General features: G+C 35.7%; 1 protein-coding gene across 1 annotated transcript in view; it reads left to right on the top strand.

The window, feature by feature from the left end:
• The first annotated feature begins 3,661 nt into the window (after window positions 1-3,661).
• LOC134797200 (ATP-binding cassette sub-family G member 1-like) overlaps window positions 3,662-19,106 on the top strand; it is a 45,192-nt gene continuing 29,747 nt past the window's right edge. Inside the window, exons 1-2 of the mRNA XM_063769441.1 lie at window positions 3,662-3,771; window positions 18,061-18,252. Of these exons, the coding sequence (XP_063625511.1) occupies window positions 18,126-18,252 (127 nt within the window). The 5' untranslated portion in view covers window positions 3,662-3,771; window positions 18,061-18,125. The remainder of the gene's footprint in view (window positions 3,772-18,060; window positions 18,253-19,106) is intronic.

Below are 19,106 nucleotides of genomic sequence, written 5' to 3'. Positions count from 1 at the left end.
ATGATACCTACAACTAAATAAACCAGCAAGTATAGTAATAAAAAACACATAAAAATAAGCAAATATTTTAATTTATAACTCAAGGCAAATACGTCATTTCAAACTAGAAGGAATATTTAATACAACTCTACACTGATGTTGCCATGACCTTAGCAAGTGAAAAATTATTCAAAGTTTTGCGAATTAGAATATAATTATATAATTTATATATCAATACAAGTCCTTCACAATTAAGAATAAGAACATTTATCGATTATAATGTTTCTTTTTTGTAAAGTGCGTTTATTTATGCCGTTCTTGGTTGGTGATGCTGGGAACGATTATCATTTAGCAACATTTAAAAAATACCTGAAATAATTACGCATGACTTTAAATAAGTACCTGAGTGCCTTAATTACTACTTAAAATTGTAACCAATAGTTATGGAACGTAATTAAAATTTTATATAATCAATGTTTTTTTGCAAAATGGTTTCAAATAGCTGCACGCGACTTAACAGACGTAATAAGTCTCCCTCCATTAATTCAGCCCGCGCATCATGGTGCTCACATGTTACATGAGTATTTATGTAGGCCGCTCCCGAGAACTCGCATTAAGTAATTACAAGTACGATACCGCCCGATACTGACTAATCATTGAATCTGACTGCGCGGGCAGCACTTGCGCAAGCGTCGCCGTTAGGAAACAGCTTAACAACGATCATAAAACGTCCAATAAAGTTCTTATTGCAATGACGAAAAGTTCAATTAATTCATTTTTGTAGTACAATATTAGCTTGGTTTTTTACGTATCTATCTCCATACGACAAACTATTGTATTGAGCAAGTAATTTTTGATTAGGCTTTCGACATGTGCTTTGAAATTTGATCTGTTGATAACAATAAAATTAACATCGTATCAATAACACACATACGCATTACTAAAACATTGTTAAGCTATGCTACGCAACAGCTAATTAAATTGGCCATAGATAGATAGATAGATGGATAAAATGCCTGGATTTCTCATGGTGAGAGCATTACACAGGGTGGCTAAAAATAACTAATTATATTCCCGTTGCCACGGAGGTCTTTGGATTATACTGAGCAACTTTTACTATGGGACCAACCCCGAAATCGCCAAATCTACATACATATTTAGTTATAATTTAGTCCTTTGTTAAGAAGTGTCACCCAGTGGCCCAATTGTGGCTAGCGGCCGAGCCCACGCGCACAATGTAGGTACCTAATTGTTACACAGCAACGAGCTACATCGATAGTCGCCGACGAACATGATATTCGTCTTGTCTGGTAGATAGGAATAGGAAGCTCCATTTGATGCCCGTTGCACACGAGGGCAGAGCAGTGCTACAATCTGAACGCACACGCTGAGACAGAGCAGTACTGTGTGAACAGTAGTGTGTGCCCTCGTGTGCAACGGGCATGAGGGTGTATCAATGACAGCTTGTTTTTGCTTGAAGCACCTACTTAAAAGTAGATGAAAGGGGGCAAAGTTGTTGTTCAACAGTTCGTGCTAATATTGAGCAAGCAAAAGATTCCAAAATCGAAAATTAAAATTCTAAAATCGAGTGAAACACAAAATTTTTCATCACACCAACGCGATGAAAATACTAGTCAGACCAAGCTAATTTTGCAGCGACTTTGACAGCACAGAAGTTTGAGCTATCAAAATCGCTGCAGAGTTAGCTTGGTCTGACGTTAACTGTAAAACATCAAACAAATTCAAGGCAAACAAATCCAAACGAACGATACTAAATATTTATGATTTAACCTTTTCGACGCCGTGTCAAACACAGAAGCTATCACTCAGACGCCACGTCACCGAAGTGTCAAAACTGAAATTGAACTTTATGCATATGCACGTAGGTCTATGTTGCTCTGTGGTCTGTGACCGATTAATCGGTCTTTGGCGTTGAACCTGCGGTGCGGATATATCGGTCATTGGCGTCCAAAAGGTTAAAAGTAAATTCTACCAGCCAGCATAAGGAAACAACTCAAAATTTGCATCAAATTACTCTGCCACTCTCGTGGACAAACTGCAACTTTTTGAACAAGCAAGAAAGGAAGCGAGCTGGTGTGATGAAAAAAATTTACACGTGCGCTGCATGTGTAACGTGCAGCCTGATAAATAATAATATAAAGCCAAAATGATAAACGTGCAGGTCACAGAAGTCATGTTTTTTTTACGATTACAGATGTGCAAGTTGCAGAAAGGAATTTTACAGGAAACAAGGGAACATTTTATTCTGGAAATGGAAAATTTGTTTCCTTTATGCCTGGGCCACACAAACAGATCTTGGAAGTCAGTAGGTACCCACTGAATGCCGTGCATAAAGATTAAATTGTTCAGTCCCAGACGTCGTGGCCTAGTGGCTTAGCCCCCATTTCATATGACCGAGTTCAAGGCCTGCAAAAAAACGGCAACCGTATTATATTACTATCTTAGACACTACGAGAAGTAACGAAACGATGTGAACCGGAATATCCATGGTTGAAATTAACTAAGAAATTGGAAAAACGACCTACTTAGTTATAAGTTACTATTTTGCTTATAACCTATTGACAAAGAACTTATTCACAACTTAAAAGAGAGACTGGACTTGGGTCAAACCAGGGTCCGTAGTCCACAATCCTTCCTTAGTTGTGAATAAGGTTTTATCTTAGAATTTCATGTTCGATACAACCTTTTATCGCTGATTGTACATTTTCTTATGCAGCCGAAACCTTAACATTGCATTGTCAACAAAGTCGCAGGGTTAAATGCTTGGTACCTACACTACCTACTGAAAAGTTGGTACCTATTTCTGTACCTATTTGTAGTAAAGTCATCATGGCAAAGATTCGTTGTGTGCGGTGTGCCAACAATAAGGTCCCTAGATGTGTTTAGTTCTAGATTGAACGTGAGGAACGAGATAATATTTTGCGTTAAAAATAAAGGCTTAAGAGCCAACGGGAGTGGGCATTTCTCCATACAAACGTACTCCTCGTTTTCCTCCGTGGTTTTTGAAGCTAGAGCAATGATTTTTTCAACACAGATTAATATTGTCAATATCTGTGTCGGACCGTTTTGCTTTTTTTTTAATATTTTTGTTTTTTAAGGCGCTAGAGCCCTTCAAAAATGGCCAAAATGGCCTAATTGACTATGCCGCAATGAGAGGCGTGGCATTCAAAACTGATATCAATTAGCCAAAAAAGCAAAACGGTCCGACACAGATAATTTCATAATCATTTAGATTTCCAAATTTGGTTACGATTGGTTAAGTTTTGGAGGAGGAAACAGAGGAGTACGAAACCTCGATTTTTGAGATTTGTACGCAGGATTTTTCGCCTTGTCCTTATCACACTACTTTTAGGTGCCGCTTCCGTTAGCGAGACGGGGTTACCTAAAATATTTAAAACTCAGCTCCTGTTTCGTCTTAATAAGAATTACGAGAGAGTCAAAGATTAGTTGACTGGCTAATTCTAATCTCGCCTTATTTTATAATCTGAGGGGGCTCATTGATATACGAGTATGTAGGTATCTATAAACTCTGCATTTTGGCAGGATGCCAACCCCTCGCCCGGCAAGAATGACAGCCGCACTTGTGGGTGCTACGACGGCACGGGCAGTGCTCCGGCGCACGGTGGGCGCACGCTACTTGTGCTAGTCGGTCCGCGGCCCTTGCAAGCGCGCCACGCTCGTATTATATGCTTACCGATGTTACCCTGTTTATGAAAATACAAACAGTGCCTTGTGAACTGAATGCTGAATACAAGTAATCTGTATAATCAGGTAAGTTTTCTCGTCATTTTAAAAGCATTCGAGATTGTTAAAAATAAATTCTGGGCGATATAAATGAAAGTTTACGTTACACTCACCCAAAGTATTGTACAGTAACTTCTGTTTGTAAATAATCAAAATGATGTTGGTGTATAATAAATATTATATCAACCCAGCCGGTTATCTCGTGATTAGACTAAGTAAGCAATGCAGAGCACAATCTCAGAGATGTGCTTGTAATTAGTGATTAAAATATACGAAATATGACCTACTTTATTTATGAAGTTAACCTTCTTTTTCGTCTTTAACCTACTTCTGAAGTACCGTAACATCGGGGTACTTTGTCCCAAAATCATGATACTTTTTACTTTTCGTTTGAGCACTTCAATTTTAATCGCATTATGACTCTTTTATAGGCATAAGTATTTAATTGTGGATATAATCAACTCATGCACATACATAAAACTTAATAAATCAACCTCTAAATATTTTTAAATTTTTCGCAAAGTTTGAGCCAAAGTTGCACTTAGAAGCGCGTTTCTTTGGCCCTCGATTTTTCATTCATTTGTTTTTATTACACTAAAAAAGTTCAAACTAATCAACACAAAGTAATAAATCTAATAAACATGGCTTTTTAAAATAAAAACTTAGCCAAAACAATCAGAAAAACCTTCTAAACTTAACCATTATAATCATTAGAAATAGTTAACATGTGTAAATATAATTATCATATGAAAAAATAGTTTTCCTATATAATTATTTTACTAGGTAGGCACCTAGTTAACAGTCGACTGTAACTAATCAGTCTTAAAAATTGATAATCATCATATAAGATATCAGACTTATGCGGCAGATGTTCTTTATCTTTGTTTTCATTAATTCCATTACAATCCAGAGAATCTGTCTTTGAAACCTGAGCCAGTGCTTCATCCTTTGCTCCAGCACAGGATGTACCACTGGCTGCTGTTCCTGGGATCGCATTATAACCTGCGTCAATAGTAAATTGTCTTCTTAGTTATCAGATTGATCTCATGTCGTTATGAGAGCTTCAGTAGATGAAGCGAGACTATATCTGCGTCGCTGCTCTCTGTGAAGGAACTGTTTACCCATGGGTCAAAGAAACCCGAAAACGATAGCCAAAGAATACTTTGATTTTAAATAACATATACTTCTCACAATAATGTCTTAAATTCTATGATTTATATCACATTAGGACCCTAGATACATATCTGTTACAATTGATAACAATCAAACACCTAAACTTATTTGCTTTCTTTGTTTCGAGAAAAAGTTTGCACATTATAAAATCACGTGTTTTATAGGTAACAACTTGTCACCGAAATTATGGACTGACCAATCAGCGTTGTTAACGTGAAACTGTTTTTACCCACCGCCCCATATGGTTATCTAACGATCAATAGCGCGAAATACATCGATAGGTCCTGACGTGCGGCGTGACGGGAAGTTCAATCTTTTTTTCGTTTTGGGACAAAGTTACCCCCTAGGGCTAAAGTACCCCGATGTTACGGTAACTATTACCTACACCGCGTCCTTTGTCTTTACCGAAGTAAGTTATCCTGTAACCTTAGTTAAAAATACCCAGATAGGACAATACAATAACAATTGAAATACATTGTTTTAATAGGATCATTTAGGTATTTGATAATTATACCTTATAACTGGATTCATAGGCATATAATATAATATTCGTTCACCGACATCATTGGCATCATCAGACATCGGATTTTAGGGGACCAAATTTAGTGACAAAAATATTAAATTTATTTTATAGCTTCGTGAATACGCGGTTCAATGTGTTATTAGTGAATGCCGGTACATTTAATTCCCCAAAATTATATATATTTTTTGTAGTAACTGTGCTCATTAAAATCCTGTTAATTGTTTCATTTCGTTGCATAGTGTTGTATTTTATTATAGCTTGCAGATATTTGAAAAAAAAAAACTAAGCTGTAAATATGATTGCATTGCTAACTGTCGCCATTGTACGTATAAATTGTAAGTGGCTCTTCCTTACGGTCAAGGTTAAAAGTTAACGAGAAAGAGGGCAATGACCTTACGATGCTAAGGAGTTTAGAGCTCAGAGCAGTGAACAACTTTTTATAATCAAATATTTTAAGATGTTCTTATAGTAGGTAAATATGAACTTAAATACATATGTAGGTAGAGTTTAATATTTAGTATTAAATTAATTAAACAAATTCTACTACATATTTTACGAATAAAAGATAACTTCGCGTGCTTTGTCTGTTTCAGTAAAAACCCTTATAATGGACGTGGCACCATGATACGTAAACCAGAAATCCTATAAAATAAGTAGAGTTAGACCCAGAAAAGTCTGCAGCGATTTTGATAGCCCACGCAGTGCAAGTGTTATTTTAAACGTCAAACTTCTATGAAATTATGACGCATAAATAACACTTGCACTGCGTGGGCTATCAAAATCGCTGCAGACTTTTCTTGGTCTAACTCTAGTAGGTAAATAGGAACTTAAAGACATAAGTAGGAAGAGTTTAATATTTAGTTTTAAATTAAATAAATTCGACTATTTTACGAATGAAAGATAACTTCGCGTCCTTTGTCTGTTATAGTAAACACCCCTTTAAGGACGTGGCACCATGATACGTAAACCAGAAATCCTGTAACGTAACATAAGTTTTGCCATAAACAAGAGTTATAGAGCTGCTTAAGTTTGACGTTTCATTAATTTTTGTCTGTTTAAAAAAAACATACTGACCAGATTAAAGAAAAAAATAATAATTTGTTAATCATTAATAATTATTCATGAATTTCATGATGAAACCTAAACACGTCAAAAGCAATAAAATAAACGAAAAAGACATTTAACTTTTAATGCGCAAAGCAAATGAAATTTTAAGGTTAAATCTCTCTTATCTGTCATCATGATTGATGCCGAGAGCATAAGTAGGTACAGTCAGCAGCAGAAGTTGCTAAGCGGGCGAGGTGTTTATAAAATAGGTAATTATTACCTTGACGTGCTCTTATTCTCTTAACAGTAAAGTCGCGTCAAGATCATTTTGAACACCTCGCCCGCTTAGAAACTATTGTTGCTGACTGTACTTATCTACCCTTTTAAGCTTAAACCGCTGAATTTATCTAACCTTTTTAATAAAAATAGTTTGCGTCCTTTTTATCCACTAAACCATGAGAGAGTAATGACAATGAAGGGTAGTTAGGTAGAGTCGGACCAAGCTAACCCTTACTGGCATTTGCAACGACAAAGTGTGGAATGTCATCATTTATGTCTTTCTACGAAAATACGTGGGCCATACTGAAAATTTCTGGATTCTGATATACGAGACGACTTATTTTTTCTAAGTGGCCAGTCCAGGAAATTTCAGTATGCCCTAAGTATGACGTATTGTATCACATTGCTTTATAAGTGCATTCAATATTTTTTGAGCATTGAACACCTGTTGATGTTTACAATGACACTCCTTCACTTTGTTCTGATCAAGTTGTTGCCAAGTTAGATTAGACCAACTGTAGGTACTTTATATCAGAGTACGAAGAATTCGTTATACGCGTACTAAAACGATTTTAGTTTTTTACGATTAGGTAGTGACAGTTTAAGGCGTCGTAGGTTCGTGTTCTTCTCTCACTCTCACCTAAGCCTGAGCGAGATGGATGTGCGTGGTCCGAACCGCGGATATCATATTTCTGAAATTTAATTTGTTGTAAATTGTAATAAAAAAAAACTAATGAATGAGTTTGCTCAAAAATAAAATTGCGTATTTTTAGAACGCAATTTTCATATTTTTAGCTTTTGTGCATAAATTGTTACAAATTTAAAAAGTGCGTTTTAGAGCTATTTTTGTGATTTTCTTCTATCAAGCGAAAGTCAAAAGGATTTGAATCGACGAAGTCACTAGAGAAAATCCTCAAGATTGCTAATTACATAATTTTTTGGCAACCGTAAGGGAAACCACCAATGATCGACACTTTTAGCCAGTGTTCGACATAAGTACTTTAGGTCAAAGTGACAGGAATTAATTTTGAATAAAGACAAAAATCGTTGTTCAAACTTAAACTATATTATTACTTTGACATAAGTGCCATGTCGAACATTCGTGCAGCGTTGATCATTGGTGCTTTTACCTCATTTGTGATCTTAAAAAGCGGTACTATTTTCATAATCTCTATGGATGGTGCTCTATGGACCTTCGGCACCTTAAGCCAGCATTTTCCAGTTTCTTCAAGTTGAGAACAAGGCTTGGCCAGACGTAGGGTTTCTGGTTTCTCGACCTTTTTAATTTTTCGAGGCACGGGAATTCTCGACCAGGATTTCTCGAGTTTCTCGAGTATCTCGAGAAATTTTGAAAGTTGAAAAAAAACACCATGTTATTTTATTTTTTTTGCTTTATTACAAATAAGACTCACGCGAATCGTAGGTGAGATCAATAATCAAACGTATGGTAATTTTTTAGTCACCATAAATTGCTCTCTTCAATAATCACAATTCAATAAACAACAAACAAAAAAAACTATAGGTGCAGGCGTGCGCAACGGCGATGTGATATGCTATAGTGTATAATTATCTTTAGGTACATATTTAACAAAATGTAAACAAATCACAATATGGTACCTCATTAGCTTCATTAGGCAAGAATATTCAAGTCAATAAATTTAACTTGATGTGATAACTTACAGAAGTTTTACTACGTAATATTGATACTTACTGAACGTAACAATGAAGCTGCTAAAATTGTGATATTTTGCTAATAGGAATATATCGGAATGATTTAATTTATCAATAGTAATTTAGTTTTGAGGTTTTTGTTAATACATCCTAGGATTCCTAGGTCCTATAGGTAATTCCCTTTTGCATTAGAAAGAAGATACGTGATCTTGACGTGCTTATAAAAGTTATTGAAAAACACTTTTGAAAAATAAATTACGGCCAATATGTAACAATTAACAAATCATATATGATATTTTATATTATTTTGCTTTCATAAGTAATAGTAAAAAAAATTAATAGCGTTTTTCAGTAAAAACACACGTAATTCACGATAGTTCAAAACTTTCAAAACATGAAAACCGGTTGAAGCCAGAACGCTAGGGGACGGATCAAGGCAGTTTTTTATTTGGTTGGTAAACTACCTAATAAATGGTTTAAGTACCGGAAAATGTAAAAAAAAAAACATTGTTTACATTAATTTAAATACCTAAAGAAATACACTATAGACACACCACGTGTTATACGCGTGTTTTCTATTTACTTATCACAAGAGATTTATTTCTCGAGTTCTCGAGGCATAGAGTTTTTTTTCCCGTCTCGACTTGGGACAAATTTCTCGAGATTTCCCGCCTCGAGAATTCTCGAGCAGAAACCCTAGCCAGACGGCAGAGGTAATTTTAAGTAATATATCTAATAGGTACTTAAGAACATGTTTTAGTATACTTTAATCGGAGTTGCGATTTGCGAAAAATTTGAGGCCATGCTGTCTTGAGGTCACGCATTTTAAATGCAAATTTTTTTTTGTAACGCATAATTCGGCTGTAAACCATTAACATTGCTAAGAGCCACCAAATAAAATGCGGTAGAGGTACTCAAAATACACCACAAAAATTATGAAAGACGTAAGTAAACAGTTATTTTATAGCTTTTAACTGCGACTTCGTCCTTGTATGTATAGGTATTTCGTGGTTAGCATTTTTACACAAAATTCCAACCGCTTTGGTCTGCACATAGGAATGGTTTTAGGCCGTGTACCAAATTTACTTAAAAATCAGTCAAATTTATAGTAACTACTTCTTAGCACGATAGTTAGGAAGAATGCTTTCAATAGGTATGAACCATTATCGAAACATGGCTCAAGGCTTGATGCGATCGAGGTAGGTAAATATTATGTATGTACGTAGATACTTACTCGTAGGTACCGCTCGTACCTAGTCGAATATCCGAGTGAATGGCACGCAAGCGGTCAGTTCATAGGTACGCTAATAATCGCCGGATGACGTTGGCCAAATAATATCTATTCATTACTGACTGAATGGCCCTTAACATTTGATTTACAATGCTAAAGATCTGCGCTGATTTCTAAAAGCATCATGCAAATAACGCTATTACGCATACTTACTATGTATGATCCGGTCTCTTCGTTAAAATATCTATCTATTGGTGTGATATATTTAATAAATGAAACTCAAACTCACGTTACAATTATGGACCCTATAAGGGCACAGAAATTTAGTTACATATTTATATAACCCTATTTACATTGCATTGCACAGCCGTAAAGTAGCATTTTGTCAATCAGTTCTAGAAAACTTGTAATATACTTGTAGGTATAGATACAATTTTAAGTAAACTCATAGTGGCTCAACGCAAACAGTGACAGTCGTCCAAATACCGCTATACACAGTAGCACCCTTACGTGTTAGAATAACCATTGCTCGTCCATTTGAATTTGTTCGATTACAGGGAAGCAAATAGCCTCTCTCATGTTGGAATTAGGGAGTGAGCCACTGTACCTGGTTTTTTTTTCCGAGTCACTGTTCCCTCATTGACCCTACGTATACGATCTAGTTTATTAATATTATACCTAGGAAAATTCGATTTTTTCAGTAAACCCTCTATAGCTAAAAACTACCGCAAAAAAACTTAATTCTAACAGCGGCTAAAGTAAATAAAGGTTTTTTTTTGTGTTCGCCGAGTAATGTGAAGTAGGTACCTATCTACCTACCGGTATTCAAGTAACATTCATTTTAATGAGTGATGGAATGGTTCATGGGTTAATAGCCTAATTATAAAGTCGTACATAAACACTGTTTTACAATACGTTTATTACCTGTTATTACAAAGTTCAACAGATTCAGAGTTAAGTATCATGATAAATGCCTGCGTTATGTTATTAAGCAAACTATACCTCCATAAAAGAAAATAGATACCTAACTACATACTTATATAATTATTAATTATAGTTAAATATATGCAGTAAAATACATAACAATTTAAACATCGCCTATACCGGGTGTGGCCTGTAACACGAGCAAAGAATTAAAACAGATTGTACTCCTCAAACGGTGACACTTTTGTTCAACAACTTTTAAAAATTATGAAGTATTTAGACTTCCTATTTTTCATACAAAATAAATATTATCTTCAATGGACGCCATCGTCACGCCATATCATATTATTATGATTGTCGTTGCTTGTCACGCCTTAAACATAACAAAATTCGCAATACATTGCGTCTTGGAATAAACTTTAAAGTGTAATAAAAATCAAACCACAAGTTATTTTTAAAAGTCGCTGAACAAATGTTGGTCAGTATGAGGAGTACAGCCTACACTTAAATTTTTTGCTCATGTCATGTTACAGGCCACACCCGGTATATCATATGAACACATAATTAAAGAATAGAATAACTTGAAAATAGTGGGTGCAAAAAACATATTATACTTTCCAAGATAAATATTTTCAACACGATCTGTTGAACCGTTTTCGAGTTTTCTCACAAAAACTTCCCTTGTCACTAAAAGGACGCAAGTGCCGCGAAGATACTTTCTTTAGATGTTTCTTATGACCTTTTATTGTTTGATCGTTTGTATGTCGCTTTTTTCGTATCTTATGAAGGTATGGAACCCTCCGTCATACGTGGTCCGATAAATGAGGTCGGTAGTAGGTAGAAGTAGGTATATTAGGTCCGATACCTATAGCATAGTACTTATACATACCTCATTCTTATAATAGGTAATTATGTTCATTTGCTGTGATATTAATATTATGATATATGATTTCATAAAGGTGCTATATATTGAAACCTATTTGTAAATAAATTACAGTTCCTATATATATAAGATATATAATTTCAAGACCATTATCAAAGTTGACACACATACTGTTTTAGATAAAATCCGGCGAGGTTGCAGTCATTTTTAATTAGTGGTTTATTTGCGAATAGAACATTTTTTTATTAGACCAAGTTTTAAGATGTGTTTGTCTGAAGCACTTGTGGGCATGGAAGTCCACATGGCACATGGACTTCTATGGATGAGTGATATCTTTAAGTGGTTACTAAGCTAACTGTAATACTACTTTCATCTTTTGTCGTCGATACTGGTCGTTGTCACAGACAATTGCTTAACCGTGTTCGGTTGGCCTGAGAAGATCAGATCACCCGAACGAAAATCATCAATCAACCAATCAATCCCTTCACAAAGATGATACCGAAATGTAGTTTTAGCCCTCAAGCCTTCGGGCCATGCTCGGGCCTGCTCGGTGTAGGGTTCCGTAGTTACCATTCTATCAGTATAAGCTAAACGGGGGCGATTAGTAAGTATCATGTACTTACATTATAAGCATAAGGGAGTACCTTCGCAGAGCTTTTTACGTCTTTTTACTAAGAAGAGAAAACTTTTTGCAATAATTCTAAAACGGCTGGACCGATCATGTTCGACAGTATAGGTTTTAGTAGGGTTAGTAATGAGCAGAAATGTATGGAGCAGTATAAACTTTAGTCTCAGGCGATGCCGCTTGGCACGATTTGTTTGACCTAAGACAAAGCTGTTTTGGCCCGGTAGCCACGAGATCGTACCGTGCACCCCAAAAGGGTGGGTTGAAAGGGTCGGCTCCCCAGGTCAAATCTATGCTATATTTCTTCCTGTTCTTAGCAACTAGGGCAAGTTATATATCATTTTCGTATAATTTAGGGACGAGGAATTCATTTTTGAAATAATTATTTTACCTTTGCATACTTAAATAAAAAATGATTTTAGTACAAAAAATGGAAATGTCATATCATTTTTTGGGAAAATTTTGGCTGTTACAATCACAGTGTTGCGATTTGCACTATAACAGGGGGAGGAAGGGGGAGGACAATTTTTTTAAGCGATATACTTTTTTTAAATGTCCATTTTGTATGGGAGGTAGGTACAGTCAGCGTCATATAGTAGGTAGCATCCAAAGTATTCAAATAGTTCGGTACACAATATTATTTGTATGGCGTAGGTACCGAACTATTTGAATACTTTGGATGCTACCTACTATACGACGCTGACTGTCCCATATTTTTTTTCTAGTTTTTAGGTTACCGTTCTGTTGTCTGCATACTAAATTGCAGCTTTCAAGCACTAACGATCACGGACCAAAGCCGAGGATGGACGGACAGACGGTCATGGCGAAACTTGACCTGAGTTGCGGGTTCCTAGTTGACTACGGGACCCTAACTACGTGTCCGTGTTATCTAATGTTGTGAAATATCAGTAAAAAAGTGCACACCATGCCAGGGTTAGTGAATTAGAATCGAGAACAACGTTAATCAGATTCGGTAGATAATAATGATTGCTTCCTCGCGGTGGATGACTGCGCGCAATTCGCTCTGCGTACACGCATACCTATGGATGTAATCTATTGGTAACTACGTCGATAGACTCAATAAATACATTTTCATTTCAAAAAATAATAAGAAAATTGTAGGACAAATTTAATAGTAGTCTGACTGACTACTGAGTAGAATGACTGCTACATAATGAAAGGCATTAAAACACTCGTGTGATCCTATTATACCCACGCCCTCGCCAGACAAAGAATGAAGGACTTTGGAGCAGGATATCTGGAACCAAAGGACTTTAAAACGCTACCCATGAGCTCCATATAATAATAAAAAAGAGATGGTGGGAAAAGCTCTTGAGTAGTTGACGGATCTTTCCTAGGGGGCAATTGCACAAAAGATCCCTATGGGTCGAAGTGTATCCGCAAGGGCCCCCGAAAACGATAAGATGAGATAAGATAATATACCCACACTCGAAACTTAATGCCTTTCATTATGTAGCGCTTTTATTCTGCTTGAAATAATAATACTGTAGATGGCCTGATGATTGAGTATGACCATGCTAATTAAAAACAAAAATTGCAAACATTTAAATGTTAATTGACATTTTTAAGGCTACAATTAACAATACCATCTTGTTTACGTAGGTTCAGATACGAATATTTACATATGTATTCGCTTCCTACCAATGCGGCTATCTATAGACATAAACAAGGACGATTAGCGAATAGTAAGTTTATTATGTGAAGAAAAATGTATGTTAAATTCTTTATCAGCCGCAACTGGGGTATGTGTGCGAACTTGACCTTCTTCTCTTGTTTTGAATCAATGTCAGGCAACCAGTTTTGAGCCTATGTAGCAAACATAAACCAGGCCATCAGTCTGTACTGTTTTGAAATGGTTGGCACAAGCATGATATTATAAGCAACAGCGGACCCTAGAGGCACAGTGCACAATGCGATATCGCGTCATTAATTTTTGCTAAGGAGTCACGGTGTAAAAGAAAGTCATTGTATTTTTTTCATAAGTTAGAATAATGGCGATCTTTATCAAAAGCAAATTATAGATGGCTATAAAACCTTGAATTGTGTTTTTGACAAAATGTATTTATTTTATATTATACAAAAAAATACTGAGAAATATTCAACGAACTGCATAAAAAATCATCAACAAATATTAAAGTTCACGTTTGACAGGTTTTTAAAATCCTTGCTTGTCGAGACGAGATCTAGATAAAAGTCGTCTCCTATTGTTATTAACCGAGCGTTAGCGAGGCAAAAATCACAGGTCGCAAAATTTTGTGACCCGGTTCAATATTTTTTTTGTCGATTTAGTTTTGAAATTTTTTTTAATGGCGGAGCTATTCATTTATTTAGTTTTAAGCTATATTCGCGAGGTCTACAGCTCGCAGAGCTACTAGTACGTCATTTCTATCATGTATGTAGAAAAAAATACTGGCCAAGTGCGTCAGGACTACGCTCATCAAATGCTCGTACATTTATAGGAAAAAAAGGAAAAAAGATTGTTTAACTTAACTGCCATTATGTCCTTTTGATAATGAGAATATTTTATCGGCTTTAACAAAACCGCTGAATAACCGTTCATGTTCAAAATAAAGTTCGTTAAAAATACAGTAACCTACCTATGAAACTTATCCAACGACGTGCAGCAAACTAGGAAACAGGTTTGTTTGATAGTAAAAGATAAACCAACCTCATGCTTCGACCATTGTTATAAAATAAAGAGTTTAGATTAAGATCTCATTGCAGCCGAGATGCAATCAGAGCATTTCATTTCAGCGCCCAACACTAATCATTCTTGCATAGTTTGCACAATTGCATCATCGCTAGGAGAGTTGTAAGTCGAATGACCTTACTAACTGTTAAAATGGCTTTGCGATTATATGGTTTGTAACTTATTTTGTGTACTTAACATATGTATGGGCCTACATAATTATTGTTATTTGGTGGCGTAATATTATTATTTCTTCCTGTTATTAATTAAACCGGCCAACTTAGCCGGAGGACGAAGAGGGTAGTTTTTTGAGTACTTACCTATAATCATTAATCAGATATCAGCTAAATGAAACTGTGCATTACATATTATTATTACATAAGTAAGTATGTGATGGATATTATTCCATGAGGTTTCTATTGGAGAATTAGCGAGAAGAAGGAGCGAACTCCTTGATGATGGCACCTTTTTTGTTGATTTATAATAATATAACTTAAAAAAAAAATATGGGCGTATGCAACAGAACGCTCAAGGTATTTAATTTAATATCATTATATTATGACTTATGACGGATATAAAAAAACTTGCCAGTTTGTTTCTAGGTATACATTGTCAAGGACTGTCTATGTCTGGTTTAGATTTTTAATGTCGGTATATAATAGTCATCATTATGTAATTTGGAGATTATAGATGGCGCCATCCATAATTATAATAGGTACTTATGTTTGTTTTTAAATTCGGATCCTTGTATTATCTAATCATAACAAAAAAAAATATTCGAATTTGTTATTTATTCTGGGATCCATGAGACTAAAGATGATTTAACTTTATTTATGGAACAATTACGTTTACGCTGGTTAAACATCATAACAAACTAGAATTTCGTTGTATTATAAACTTAGGCCAAAAAGTTGTTTTAGTTTCTTTCAACGATTGCAAGACTAGTTTTTGTTGCTACATAACAACTGTCGATCCTATGTAATCATTCAGACACGATTGCCAGTAAAGAATTAGTTAGACTTCGGTAGTTACCAAACTAACACTTAATTTAAACACCTTAGGTACACCTATTTTTTTACAGTTCTGTAATATAAATATATTTTTGACATTTTTAAATACTTAACGTAATTTAAAAGGACAATTTTTTTTGTAATATATGTAGGTCGAGTAGGTAATAGTAACATAGATTGATTCTTGACAGTTTATTTATATGGGATATTCTGTGCATGATTACATGATTACATTACCCGCTATGTGCCCCCAACTATTACCCCTCCCTTTTTTGAAGGTTTTAAATAAGTAAGCGTAAGAATTGGTGCCTGTGCCAATTCTTGGGGTTAGATCAGGTTAGATTGCCGAGTAGATAATGGTGAGAGATGATGTTCGATTTTCAAATTTGCGAATTTTACCAAAAGTACCGTTTGGTAAAATTCCAAGGTTTTTTTTTATAGAGCCGAAATGTAGGAACTCATAGAGTCTGTGCGGAAAGAGAAGAGTCGTGGAATGTAAGGGGTCCAATACATTCTACGACTCTTTTCTTTCCGCACAGACTATATCATCTCCTAAAGTAGTGAAATAAGCTACTCACTGTACGAATTTCTATAAATAATGGTAGTCAATTTAGTTACTAATATAGAATATTACTTTAGCGTTTTTTTACGAAATTAAAAGTGTAATAAAATTAAATTATTGAATTCTGTAACATTCCTTTGTATTTTGCACATAAAACTCCTAGGTCTATCACGTATCTGCAAGCTAATGGCGTTATTTTCTTAACCGTCGGTAAAACCTGCGAGCACTTGTCACCTGCAAATAGATTTAATTACTGCGCCCCGCCCGGAAGCCCTTTAATTACATTCTATTATACAGGTAAGCATCATAATTAATAAAAAGACAAGTGTAAACATATTACCAGGTACCAGTATTTATGCGTTTTTATACCGTCACTTAAATATCGTCTTACTCAGCGTAGAATATACAGTGTGGAAAGATAAGTCGGGCCCTGAAAGGGAAACTACCTTAAATCCTTAAGCTGGCTCATTTTACTTAAAGGAGACATTAAAAAAGAAACAAAACTGCATTTAAAGTTTTTTCTTTTTGAAGTGAAAACTTCTTTAGCGGCGCTGTGCACTTTTTGAGGTGGGGAAAAAATTATAAACTCGAGACAGCGTAAGGCGTAACGCGTAAGGCGTCTCTCCTCTCTTTCTACCGCACGGCGAAAATGTATGCCTGAGTCTGTTGTTTCATGTAGGCGGCGCAGGGCGCTTGCGTGACTTATGTTATGTGTGACGGACAATGTCATTGTTTTTTGATTTAAATGCCATCTAGTGAGTTTCCCTCAAACTGGTATTAATATAACGGTTGTACTAGTAGTAATCACAGTGATGTACTTAGGGGTTTCAAGTAATGCGACGATACAACGCTAGATGGCGTTAACTTCAATTATACATAGTGCTGCAGACATTTTGCACTATATGGCCCTGTTATTAATATTTTGAGTTACAATGTCGTTGAGTTTTCACTTCTGCCGGCACTCCCGGAGTGCAACCCGTTATTTATTTTCTTCAATTTGGCTTGTTGAGTTTTATGTATTAGATTTTATGGATATTTTATACGACAGACGAGTGTAAGACCTAATGTTTCTTGGAGAAATGTTATCATAAACATTAACTGTATCGACTAGTAGAATAAAATTGCGAGTGTTTATTTTTTAGTCGGTTCGAGTCCCGGGCGAGGCAAGCGAGTTTTAGAAAATCTTTGAACGCAGTTTTGTTTCTTTTAAAAAATACAGGAATGTCTCCTTTAAGTAAAACGAGCCAGCTTAAGGATTTAAGGTAGTTTCCCTCCAGGGCCCGACTTATCTTTCCACACTGTATAGTAGTCCAATAGTTAAAACTACACATTACAAGCCTTGTCTATATTTTTATAGAAAATAATCTCTATTCTGTTACACAGTTATAGATGGTCAAGCAAATCTTGTCAGTAGAAAAAGGCGCGAAATTCAAATTTTCTATGGGATGATATCCTTTCGCGCCTACATTTTTCAAATTTGCCGCCTTTTTCTACTGACAAGATCTGCTTGACCCAGTATATTTTATCTCCTTGTTATTTGTTTCAAGATTATTCTCTATGTGTTGCGGAAAAAATCAATATGAAAATAAACGATAGATGTAACTTGAAATTTATTACACGCTTTGGAGGTGAAACCAGGGTAACCTATTTATTTGAAAAATGTAATTTTCCTTTTCAGTCGTTTCACCTTGGTGCTCGTCTTGTAAAGGAATGTGGACTTAAATACATGGGCAACAAGTGACAATGTCGAGTGGCATGGAGGTCGGGGTGAACCGGCAGCTGGGCCGCGCGCACTTGTCGCACCTGCCGCAGCGGCCGCCCGTCGACCTGAGCTTCCAGGACCTCACCTACACCGTGCAAAATGGACGAAGTAAGTTTTACGAGTACAGTAAGCTGCAGACTGAGTGCAGACCCCCCCACGCAATCAAATTTCTATGTAGCGGGTGGTCAGTTAACTCTGCGGATTACTGTACACTACAGTTTTTATCGACGGTAGAGAAGCGCTGGGCGCGCACGTAGTTAATAATGCAAACGCACAACTTTACAACTTTGGAATTTCTCAATGACTCAGGGGCTCATTTCTCGAACGATATTAAACTAATATTATTAGTGTGTTGCCATGGTAACCCCTACGACTTGACAGTTCGTGGATGAATAATATTAGTCTAATAGGTATCGTTCGAAAAATGGGCCCCTGGTTACGAGTATATAGGTATTACAAATATAGACACACAACACAAATATACCTACGTACATACTTGGTAGGTATACAAAACGGCAGAATTTATTCTGATTTTATCAAAGGTCGGAAGGTTGTCGTGTTTGTCCGTCTTGAAGTCTTGATGCAACATATCGGGTAAAAACTAGGTTAAGTATTTTTTAATAAATATCGCATTCGTTAAAGCATTGAAAGTATTGTGTGATATATTTCTTATTACCTATCTTACCTATACACATGTAATCAAATTTATAGGTACTTTATTAAATATCGGAGCATCGGATCGTACAGTTTAATATATATTTATTAAATCTAACGTTAAATTTATCGGAATTATGGAGTGGGCCCTATAGTAAAAGCTTATATTTATTACCTGTATATTCACCTCGAAAAACATAGTTAAGGGTTGAAAAAACACCTTGTGTCGACCAAAGAGTATTATAACCTGAGATTATAACATATAAGTAATATTGTATGTAGTACGTCCGTTTACGACAGTATCGGTA

This window comes from Cydia splendana, chromosome 1 (genome assembly GCF_910591565.1).
Source record: "Cydia splendana chromosome 1, ilCydSple1.2, whole genome shotgun sequence".
In the NCBI taxonomy this organism is placed as follows: Eukaryota; Metazoa; Arthropoda; class Insecta; order Lepidoptera; family Tortricidae; genus Cydia; species Cydia splendana.
The sequence above is the reverse complement of the archived record's forward strand: the minus strand, read 5'-3'. Positions and strand labels throughout refer to the sequence as shown.